Source organism: Dermochelys coriacea, chromosome 1 (assembly GCF_009764565.3).
Source record: "Dermochelys coriacea isolate rDerCor1 chromosome 1, rDerCor1.pri.v4, whole genome shotgun sequence".
Taxonomy (NCBI): domain Eukaryota; kingdom Metazoa; phylum Chordata; order Testudines; family Dermochelyidae; genus Dermochelys; species Dermochelys coriacea.
Genome location: NC_050068.2, coordinates 162,413,139 through 162,424,879, shown reverse-complemented (window position 1 = coordinate 162,424,879; position 11,741 = coordinate 162,413,139). Strand labels below are relative to the sequence as shown.

Sequence of the window (11,741 nt, the reverse complement as noted above, 5' to 3'; positions counted from 1 at the left end):
CCTGGTGTTTTCCGTACCCCACTGGTGGGTTTGTGTCGCTCCAGGGTCAGGCGAATATTTCCGGGCGGGAGGGTGTTGCTCAGACATGGAGTATTTTGAAGGGGGCCTCTTCATTTGCAGGGATTTGCCAGCTTGATTTGCTTCCCCTTCCTTTCAAACTTCATACTCAGTTTGGCAAACGAGTGCATGTTTTACCTGAGTTTGGTTCGAGCCTTTAACTATGTGTGTGACAGTCCTCCTCTGCTGAGTGCCTCAGTCTTCCTCTCTGCAGAATAGTGGTGATGTGCAAAGATCCTTGAGACCTCTGGAAGAAAGCTGCTAGGTAAGTGAGCATTGTTTTATTATTGATGAGCCACAGTATCTTTTCTGTGACTAAGGAGCCCCTGTGTTCCTAGGAGGAATGATTTTTCTTCTGTTCTGTCTCTATTTCCCCTTTTTCTTCTAGCCTTTCATCTCCCTTCCCACTCCAACGTGCTAATTTTTTCTTTTCATTTTACCTTCTTGGTAATTTTCCCTTAAAATGCAGATCACTTTTATGGTCTATGAGGTCTGCACTAAATAGTGAATTCTTCTTTTACTCTTCCCTCTCTGCTTGCCGTTTTTCTAGCATTACTTACTCCGAGGGGAATTCTGCACCACTGCACATGTGCAGAATTTATGTCCCCTGCAGATTTCTTAGCTTCCCTGCAGAAAAATGACTTTCTGATGGGAAAGCAAAAGGAAGCCACTAACAGTCATGCAACCCTCCCCAGCATTATGTTTCGAGTGTCCAGGGCAACCGGCAGAGAGGTAAATCACTGTGGGTTGGGACTGGGGAAGACCCAGCTGGTGGCTCCTACTCTGCACTGGGCTCAGATGCTGGTTCTGGCTGGGCTGGGGAGGATGGGATTTCCTCTTCCCTTGAACAGCATACAGGGTTGTTTCAGATCCACCCCCAGATTTCTCCCTTGACTGTAGGAAGCTCTGCAAACTCTCTCCCCATAACCCCCGTGCTTCCTGCACCCATCGCACCTCAGTTGCTGGGGGAGGGATCACTGTACAGGGAGCTGTTCCCCCATCCTCCCAACCCCGTTGCATCCAGACCCCCTCGTACCCAGACCCTCCCACCAAGCCTCACTCCCCCCCACATACCCAGAACCCCTCCGACAAGCCCCACTTCCCCTGCACCTGGACCACCCCAATGAGCTACCCACACCCAGATCCCCACCATACCAAGTCCCAACCAGCTGCACCTGGATCCCCACCCCACTGAGCCCCATTCCTCCAGTATTTGGACACCACCACTTAGCCCCCCCACACCTCCTGCCAAGCTCTCCCCCCCCAAACACCCCTCCTGCTGAGCTCCAACTATCTTCACCTTGACCCCCTCTTCAGAGTCCCATTACCGTTGCACCCAGAACCCCCCAACAAGCTTGTGCATCCAGATTCCCCCCATCGGATCCCCCACTGAGCCACCCGCACCCAGATTGCCCCACACAGAACCCTCTCAACCCACACCTGGGTCCCCCCATACTAAGACCCTCCACACTTGGATCCTGCCTTGCTGAGCCTGCCTGCCCACACCTGGGGCACCTGTCACAGAGGGGCAGGGCCCTGGGGCGTTTCTGGTGCAGACCCAGTCCTTGTGCTGTGTTAGGGTTGGGTATAGCCTCACTGCTGAGTCTGTGTCGTGGGGGAAAATGGCACAGTGATCTCCCACCTCTGTGCAGCCAGTGGCCAGTGCTCCCCAGTGCCATGCTGGAGACTCCACGTTTATTTGACAAATAAGATTTGCAGAATTTTAAAATATTGTGTGCAGAATTTTTATTTTTTTAAGCGTGGAATTTTTAATTTTTTGGTGCAGAATGCCCTCAGGAGTAATTACTTGTGCTGCTTCGACAACGTTTGTGACTCAAACACCAATCTATGCAATAATTTGTGCTGCAGTTAGAGCAGGGAGCAGAGGGATCAGAGCAGCATGAAGAATTCAATCATATTGAGGTCTGGGAATGGGAAAAATGATATGCCCACAGCAAATGTACGTTTTCAGAGAATGTTCTTACAGAAAACTTTAGTTACTATAAACCATAGTTACTTAAAACAACTTTCCTTAAACGTAGTAAACTTTTGTGCTTTACTATAATGTTTTTCATATTATTTCTGTGGTGCTTGTGGACACCGTATTGTTAACTTTGATTATAATTTTTGTCATAATAAATGCAAAATATCTAATACTTGCCATGTTTTTCTTTAGAAAGAATGAAGGTCATCACTTGTGAAATAGCATGGCACAACAAAGAGCCGGTGTATAGCTTAGACTTCCAACATGGAACAGATGGGAAAATCAATCGACTGGCCTCCGCAGGAGTAGACACAGCTGTTCGTGTGAGTTCCAAACTTTCCCTGATTTTAGTGTGTTCAGAATAACTACCAAGGAATTTAATTTTACTTTAAAATTTCACCTTCTTCTGGTTTTCCATGGGCTACCAGTGAGTGACTCAGATGAACGGTTATATGAAAGTGGGGCATGAGATCTGTCAGTTTGAGTTTAGTCTTCAAATTCTGGCTAATCTGCTTCTTCCTGTCTAGTTTGGGTAGAATTTTGAAATTTTTGAGTGACTGCACTCTTCCTGCCTCCTTGTAAAATATATAAATAACTGAACTGAAGAAAATGGTACATACTAATTACAAAACTGAAAATAGATCAATTTTCAGGTATAGAAGCCAATTTATTATCTGTAATACTTTTATAACTAGATATGGAAAGTGGAAAAAGGACCAGATGGGAAAGCAATTGTGGAATTTTTGTCCAATCTAGCTCGCCATACCAAAGCAGTGAATGTTGTGCGTTTCTCTCCCAGTGGTGAGATTTTAGCATCAGGAGGAGATGGTGAGTAACATTATAATAAAGACCAATATAAAGAAGATACATACATCTCATGTAAAAATGAGCACAGAAAGTGTCTATCTTTGGGTTTGTATTAACCACTGCTCTCCTTATCACCATAATTCATGAGTGCCCCACACATCCTAATGAATGTATTCCTCCAGCCTCCTTGTGAGATAGAGAAGTATTTTCTGTGTTTTACAGATGTGAAAGAATTATTCCTATTTTATGGATGTGGCATTGAGCAGCTTGCCCAATATCAAAAAGGGACTCTGTGGCAGAGTTGGAAATTAAATCCATCTCCTGAGTCCCAGACCAGTGCTTTATCCTCAGGACCAAAGGGATTGGATAGCTCTCTATTGGGTTCGACACACATATGTAATATTTTAAGGGAAGATTTCCAAAGGCACAAAGGGCAGTTAGGTACCCTTTGAAAGTCATTCGAAAGTTGGGAAGCTGACTCCCACTTGGATCTTGGAAATTTCCTTCTTAATCAGATAGTTTTGATTTATGTTGATCTAGCCTTTTTCATTAAACAAACATATACATTTGTTTCCTGTTCCTACGTAATAAAGGTAATGGTGGGGAAAAAAGCATTTCTAGGTCAATCACCTAAAAAAATCTCCAAGGCTAGTCTAAATATTTTTGCTGGTTGACTTTCACATTACATGAAACATAATAGTAGGATAAGGCCAATATAATAATTCATTATAAAAAAAACCAGAAAAATTTATCAACAAGTCAAATTATTCCACAGATGCTGTGATTTTATTGTGGAAATTGAATGATAACAAAGAACCAGAACCAATAGCATTTCAAGATGAAGATGAAGCTCAGCTGAACAAAGAGAATTGGACAGTAATTAAAACTTTAAGGTAATTTAATTGGGCTTTTGGAGAGTTTTCTTCATTCCATGATGCTCCTTGTGTCTGGAACAGCCTTCCACTCAACATAAGCAAATCCTCTTCACAGTTTTTGCAAAACTCACCTGCTCCATAGCGTATTCCTAGTATGCTTCTGCCCCCATTTAGTATCAGTCGTGCTGGTGTTCTGTACCAGTCTGTTTCCCCAGTCTTCTAAGATTTTTAAGGCAGAAGATCTGACACCTGTGGCATAGCTCTCTGCACCTACTTATATGCTCATTTACGTCAAAAGCTCTGTCTTTGTCCACTTTTGCACAGGGACAAAGAAAACAGACATTTTTAGCACTGAATTTATAGTGAACGTAATTACTGAATTTATAGTGAACATAATTTAATAATGAATATTAAACAAACAAGTGCCAAAAGCTAAAATGGTTCATGCCTGTTTGCTAAATGTCACTCCCAGCCAAATTTTTTAAACTAGTTTTTAGAGTTGTTGAAAAGCTTTTTTCCAGCTGTCTGGAAATATTATTTGCAAATTACAATAATTAAAAGAAAAAGTAAAAGTGACAATTATATTATGTATTCATATAATACAAAATAGTCTTTATTTCACATTTATATATGATGCTTATTAGAATGTATGTGTATTCACAGTTAAAATAGTTAATTTATCGAAGTGAAATGAGTCGTGGGTTCAGTCCAGTTCCTACTGGGCAAGACATCAGGGCACCACTACCACAGTGGGAACTCGAATGGCAGCCTGTTGTCACTCTTGTGGAGAAGCAAAGGAATGAAAGGCTGTGGAAACTGAAATCACCTTTTGTCCCTTTGTGGGACAATATGTGGAATGCTATCCCCTGTTTGAGCAGCATCTGTGGATAAAGAGCACTTTGGTCTCCAGGTTCTCTCAGTTTGCATCCCTTATGGTCGTTACATTCATTAGTAATTCACACTGTTTTACAAAAAAAATCTAGTCTCAATACCTGATAAACCTGAATAGGTACAAAGTGTGTATAGTATAAAATATGCCTTTAAAAATGCTCGTATAATTTCCATACAAGACTGAAACAGCTTCCAAGATAAATTAGTTAGAATTAATTTCTCTAAAAAAAAATTGGAATCTTTAAAAATGGGAATGTAACATATATTTTATCATACGGAAAGTCACATTGTGGTGTAAATCTACAAAATAATGTTAGTGATTCTTACCATTTTTTAAACTTATTTTTTATGGAGATTCTCCTAACTTGGGCTTGATATCAGAAGACATTGGTTCAAATGCAATATGAACTAAACTTAGATTCGGAGATTTGATATGCAAACATTTTATTGAACATTACTTGTGAAAAAATTTATCTGTAAAGGAAAGTTTTCTGAAAAAGTGACCTTTCTCGTATTTATATAATTTATTAATACATGAACAATTGTGTGTTGTTTGTATTGCACACAATCCTGGGGATGTTCATTTTTTCACATCTTTAATTATACATCATTTGAAGTCATTTGTGAATTCAGGGTTTTTATTTCTTTGAAAGATGCAGTGTTATACAGAGGTTAGCTGGGGGTGTGTCACTCCTACTAGCAGGTATATATATAGTTTAAAAATAAAAAGCAGTGGTTGGCCATCTCATTATTGCAATACTTGATCACCTTTGGTCATAGGCTTTTAACATTTAAAAAAAAATCTGACTCTTTGTTCATAACTCTTGTTCTTGCTATAACTAATGATCACAATTTACTACCCTGGATTCCAGAGGCCACTTAGAAGATGTGTATGATATTTGCTGGACCCCTGATGGAAACTGCATGGCATCTGCATCGGTAGATAACACAGCTATAATGTGGGATGTCAATAAAGGTAATTGCTAAATTTCTAATTTCTTTGTCGCATCCATCCTGAGATAAGTAGAATTGCTTCATGCTTAAAAAATAACTGAAAGCATTTTTTTTTTTTTTTTTTTTTTTTTAAAGACAATATGGTCAAATTATTTCCTGAATTTGTGAGGAATACCTCTTAGTCTGGGAGCAGGACATAGTGAAATCTTATTTTGTGAACAGGTTAGAGACAAAAGTGTCAGGGAGAGGTCATTTGATTCACACAATCTACAGAATCATAGTTTCCATGGAGTCACACTCTGTGGCATGGCAGGGGGACTCAGCGCCCTCCCAGCTCCCGGTCCGCTGGTGGCTGGAAATTTTGATAATACAGTGTTGTCAGGGATAGGACGAGTTGGGTATCTTTTTGAAAGCTTTTTCTCCCACAACCACAGTGGTACCAAACATGATAAATCTTGAACAATTATATAGATGTATATTTGAGAAAATGTTCAAATATATACATTAAGACAGAGATTCATTGCTTACATAAAAAAGACATTAATCTTTAGTAATTCTAGGGAAGCTAGCCTTGACACATAGGCCTGAAAACATTTATTCATCAGTCATCGTCAATGTTGTCTCCATCTAGGGCACCACTGCTAGACATGTCGCACTGATTCTCGTCTGCACTGCACTCGTACATCTCTAAAAAGCAGACTGCTGGCCAAATGTTTGCCGGGTGGTGAGCATCTGGTCTTTGCACTTGTGAGCGTTTGATTAGCAGAAGGGTTGATTCTGGAGTGCATGGCATTTCTCACACACTGGTGTGATCAGTCCATCATCCAAGACCTATCCATGCCAAAAAGGGGAGGATAGTTTTGGATGTGCTTGATCGTCCCAGAGCCATTCCACTGCTTGATGATAATTTGCCCCTCTTGATAGCAGGTATAAATGCACCCCTTGTCAGTGGCAATTTTTCTGTGTTTCTTCTTCTTGGAAAACATCCATCAACGTAGCTCTATAAGTGTCTTTAATATTGGTCTTCAAATAGTAAACTTGGCATATGAATGCCTCCAGTATATTTATGACTTCATCAGTGATTGTCTCAGCCATTCCAAGCACCTTCAAAGGGTGGAGAGAGTCTTAGGAGGGTGAATCAAATACTTCTAGTAAGATAATTTGGTCTTCCAGTATTGTCCCATCCTGGCAGTGTGGTGGCATTTAAAAGTCTGAGTGGTAGGAACACATCTCTAAGGAATATACAGCGATTCTGTTCCCTAGCAGCAGGCACAAAAACAGAATGTTGCGGAAGTTTTGGGTAGCATCTCACGACACTAGCTCATATGTGTCTTGTGCACACCTTTCATTGTGACATTGAAGGCATGCGAGATAATTTTAGTGTCAGCCTCCTCATGGGAACGATTAAGAAAGTTCACTGTGAGAGGCAGCAGCTTCTTTGTGCCATGTGATGACAAAATTCTTCGAGCACCTCTTCTCATGCTGGAGTGTTTTTCCTGCAAAGTACACAGTTGTCCTCCATGCAAGTATGAGACAGTAGCTTCTTCATTGTGACACTGGCAATGTTCACGGAGTCAGTGTGTTGGACAGGTGTAATACTCTGGAATCTTTTCTTGTAATATTTTTAATTGATTCCTCTGCATACACGTTAAGCATGAGTGTCAATGGTGCCACTGTCTGCAGTGTAACTTGGGGGACTCGCAGCAGCCCCTCAGACCTCCCAGCACCAGGGCATCCTGGTTGGTGGAAAGTTTTGTGGGTTGAGTTTATATCATTAGAAAGCCTTTTCTCCCACTACCATCATTATAAGACACTTTACAAGAAAGTTATCTATTTAAGTGTAAAAATATATATGACTTTACATTCTGAAATACTTGGCCTTGTTTTATTTCTGAAATGAAAAATGTTTTATGAAATAGAAATTGAGTTTTGGAATTTAGAAATTATTTGTATTTTCAGGGCAAAAAGTTTCAATTTTTAATGAGCACAAGAGTTATGTACAAGGAATAACATGGGATCCTGTAGGCCAGTACATTGCAACTCTTAGCTGTGATAGGTGAGTTATTGTTTTAAGTGTTTCCTATTACTATTCTTTGTTGTATGTTAATTAAGTCAAGAAAAGAACTGAATGCTTTTCACTTCACAACTACCAATATCTGGAAATGTGAATTTTAATTGCTGTTCACATTGGTCCTTCAAAGGGAACTGCAAAAGGTGAAGTGAGAATTGGTGTTAATTCAAAATTTATTTCTGTGTTGAATGCCATCCGAGTCCTTAGAGGGAACATTCAACAAAGAAATAATTTTAATTAAATTTTTAAACAAATTATCCTCCACTGGGCATTTTTGAATCACTGAAGATACCAGAAGTTTCATTTTTTTGGGCTGAATGTCCCTCTTTTCATCCCACACCATATCCCAACCCTCAGCAGCCTGGTTAGTAAGGTCATTTGGCAAACAAATCTGTGTTTAATGCAATTTTTTTTTTCATTTTAACTTTGCAGTTCACCTTAAATTGTTTGGGGATACGCATCCTATTTTGATAGACTTCACAACTGGCTAATAAACCTCTGGGAGAGTGATCCCTGATTTGAGATTTCATTAGTACCAAAGTGTTCTGAATCTCTATAATGCAGAATAATAGCATATCAATGGGCTGTCTTCATAGAACATAGAAATTACATGAGCGTTGTTTAGCTAGTTCCTTAGTTTAGTTGATCTTAGATACCTTTTTATCACCAATTACCCCTTTAATTATATTTATCCCTTTGTCTCTATTGTGTGTTGAAGACAAAAAGATGGATACATGTTAACCTACATCTTTTATTGGTTTTATTCTCTCCAGGGGCTGGAGGTGTAAAGTGATGCCCTTTTAATAAATCCCCTCCCCCTTCATCTTCCTCTTTACTTATATCTTTCCTCCCCCTCTTCCTCGCCTCTAGATTACTAGCCTCGATTCCAGAGGTGTAACAAGTAGTAGCAGGATGAAATTAAGAAACAGAAAACAGTATGGGTATGTCTGGAAAGACTTCATAATGATGAGGGCTCTATTACAGAGGGTACTGATCTCACCTGGAGCAGATCCTGCAAGTGGCTCAGAGAGAGGACAAGTAGAAAGACCTAATAGTCCTTTTGAATCTCCATGGGATAACCATGATCTTTAGATGTTTCTCTAAAAAACTATCAGCTATGAAATAGTAAAGTGACAATTTAAATTATCTTTAGACTTCAGAGTTCATACCCTGAAAAACATGAATTCTGTTCACACTTCTCCCGTGCAGATGTAGGAAGATAATCTTGCACAAGCCTGCATTCAATTCACATTGTAAGGAAACTGCAATAACAATGGCTAGAAATGATTTATTTTTTCAGTGAAAGTTCATGTTTTGTAGGAATTAATGGGAGTCACCAGGGAAGTCCCAGGAAGTTGTTCAGGTCTTTTCCACCTCACTGTGAGCCCTGATTTTTCCTTAAGGGCACATACACACGTCACAGATAAGCTTCTGTGAATAAATCAACAAAGGTCTGTGTTCCCTGCAGCTCTTCTTGTGGCTCTGCAAATACCAGAGGATCGTGTGTCCTTTGCTTGCAGTGCTCACAAAGTAGTGCAGAGCTGTGCAGGCTCCATGTTTTTGTCAGAGATGGTGGACAGCAAAAAGAGTCACACAGGTACATGGAATTTTTTTAAAAGACATGAAAATTATGGGATAGAGATGGCATGGAAGTGGAGAAAGTTGCATGATGGGAACTTGACCCTACAATCCTAATCATCGTTTCTGCCCCATCATCCATTGCCAAAACTTCCCAAAAGATAGTGTGCTAGACAGTGGCAAGTTGCACATCATGATGCTCCTCACTGCATTGAAACAAGCACTCCTGGTGAATGTGCACAGCGCTGATGCAGGGAGCTCAGCATGCGCACACACAGGCAATATGCTAACTGTGGCTATATGCTACATAACTTGGGGCAGCAAAAAATTGTAGGGTAAAGATGCCCTTAGTGGTTATTTGTTAATGTCGTGTCCTGTAATATTTAGTAGTAGTAATCTCCTACCCTTTAGTAGGAAGTCCTCTTGTCACATAACTGTCAAATGGATCCAGAACGTTCTGATTGTAAAGGAAGGTGCTGTAACTCTGTATGAAATAGACAAGGATATTGCTCAATGTGGAAGGTACCTGTTTGTGGGTAACGATATTCTCCATTATGTAGGGTGCTGCGGGTGTACAGTACACAGACTAAGCGTGTAGCATTCAATGTTACCAAGATGCCATCAGGAGCTGAAGGCGAGGTAAACTGTTCTAATACTAACAATGTTGTGAGATAACCCTTGTTACTTTTTTTACAAGGGCTGCTCTCTTTGAAAGTGAAATTTGGAAAAAACTATTCAGTTTTAGAAATAATTTACTTGTACATCAGATATTTTTGCATTTTGTCTTTTCATTTATTGCTATATGAATGTGTGGAATAGATGATGTTTCCTCCTATTGTTTTCTCTGACTTTAGTTTACTGTGGAAGTGACTATCACAAATAACATCGTCATCTAGTGATTGCCTCTTGCAAGTTCATCTGCTCCTACAACTTAGCAAATTGACAATGCTAATGCCTTTGAGTAAAGTTCAAGGAGTGAGAAGCAAAAAATAGTCTGTACAGAGAGAATTTCTTTTAAATGGAATAATTTCAAAGATATCTGTCAGGCAACAGCTCTTAAGGTTATTAATAGTTATAATTAGGGTGTCGATTGATCGCAATTAACTCAAATTAATTGCAATTAAAAAATTAATCACAGTTTTAATTGCACTGTTAAGTAATAGAATACCAAGTGAAATTTATTAAATATTTTGGATGTTTTTCTACATTTTCAAATGTATTGATTTCAGTTACAACACAGAACACAAAGTGTACAGTGCTCACTTTATATTATTGTTTTTGATTAGTATTTGCACTGTAAAAAATTATAAACAAAATAAATGGTATTTTTCAATTCACCTCATACACATACTGTAGTGCAATCTCTTTATGGTAAAAGTGCAGTTTACAAATGTAGGTATTTTTTCATAACTGCACTCAAAAACAAAATAATGTAAAACTTAGAGCCTACAAGTCCACTCAGTCCTACTTCTTGTTCAGCCAATTGTGAAGACAAAGAAGTTTGTTTACATTTACTGAGCATAATGCTGCCTGCTTATTATTTACAATGTCACCTGAAAGTGAGAACAGGCATTCACATGGCACTTTTTTAGCTGGCATTACGAGGTATTTATGTGCCAGAGATGCTAAACATTCGTATACCCCTTCATGCTTCAGCCACCATTCAAGAGGACATGATTCCATGCTGTGATTGATGCTTGTTTAAAAAAAAAAATTAAGCATTCATTACATTTGTTACTGAACTCTTTGGAGGAGAATTGTATGTCCCCTGCGCTCTTTTACCTGCATTCTGTCATATAGTTAATGTTATAACAGTCTAGAATGATGACCCACTGACTGCACTTTCACTGCAGATTTGACAAAACTGAAAGAAGGTACCTATGTGACATTTCTAAAGATAGCTATGACACTTGACTCAAGGTTTAAAAATCTATGCCTCCCAAATAAGTGCCTTCCAAAATCTGAGAGGGACGAGGTGTGGGGTATGCTTTCAGAAGTCTTAAAAGAGCAACACTCTGATGTAGAAACTACAGAACCCGAATCACCAAAAAAGAAAATCAACATTCTGCTGGTGGCATCTGACTCAGATGATGAAAATGAACATGTGTCGGTCTGCACTGCTTTGGATTGTCATTAAGCAGAACCAGTCATCAGCACGGGCGCATGTGGAATGGTGGTTGAAACATAAAGGGACGTATGAATATTTACGTGCCAAATGCCCTAAATATCTTGTGACGCTGGCTACAACGGTGCCATGGGAATGCCTGTTCTCACTTTCAGGTGACGTCGTAAACAAGAAGCAGGCAGCATTATCTCCTGCAAATGTAAACAAACTTGTTTGTCTGAGCGATTGGCTGAACAAGAAGTAGGACTGAGTGGACTTGTGGGCTCTAGAAGTTTTACATTGTTTTATTTTTTGAATCCAGGGGATTTTTTACTTAATTCTACATTTGTAAATTAAACTTTCATGATAAATAGATTGCAGTACAGTACTTGCAATTGAAAAATACTATTTTTTTTTTAC

The 11,741-nt window shown here is 39.4% G+C and overlaps 1 protein-coding gene across 4 annotated transcripts in view; it reads left to right on the top strand.

Annotated features, from left to right (window-relative positions):
• The window catches only part of CHAF1B (chromatin assembly factor 1 subunit B), a 29,163-nt gene that overhangs the window by 489 nt on the left and 16,933 nt on the right, over nucleotides 1–11,741 (top strand). For 2 of the 4 annotated variants that reach the window (XR_006278726.1, XM_038388581.2), the window contains exons 2-8: nucleotides 234–322; nucleotides 2,234–2,364; nucleotides 2,737–2,869; nucleotides 3,624–3,741; nucleotides 5,487–5,590; nucleotides 7,528–7,624; nucleotides 9,778–9,856. Coding sequence is in view for 3 of the 4 variants with exons in the window: in XM_038388581.2 (XP_038244509.1) it covers nucleotides 2,239–2,364; nucleotides 2,737–2,869; nucleotides 3,624–3,741; nucleotides 5,487–5,590; nucleotides 7,528–7,624; nucleotides 9,778–9,856 (657 nt within the window). In the remaining variant the exon portion in view is untranslated. Of the gene's footprint in view, nucleotides 1–120; nucleotides 323–2,233; nucleotides 2,365–2,736; nucleotides 2,870–3,623; nucleotides 3,742–5,486; nucleotides 5,591–7,527; nucleotides 7,625–9,777; nucleotides 9,857–11,741 lie in introns of all 4 variants that reach the window. The other 2 variants (XM_038388564.2, XM_038388546.2) reach the window with 2 other exon arrangements.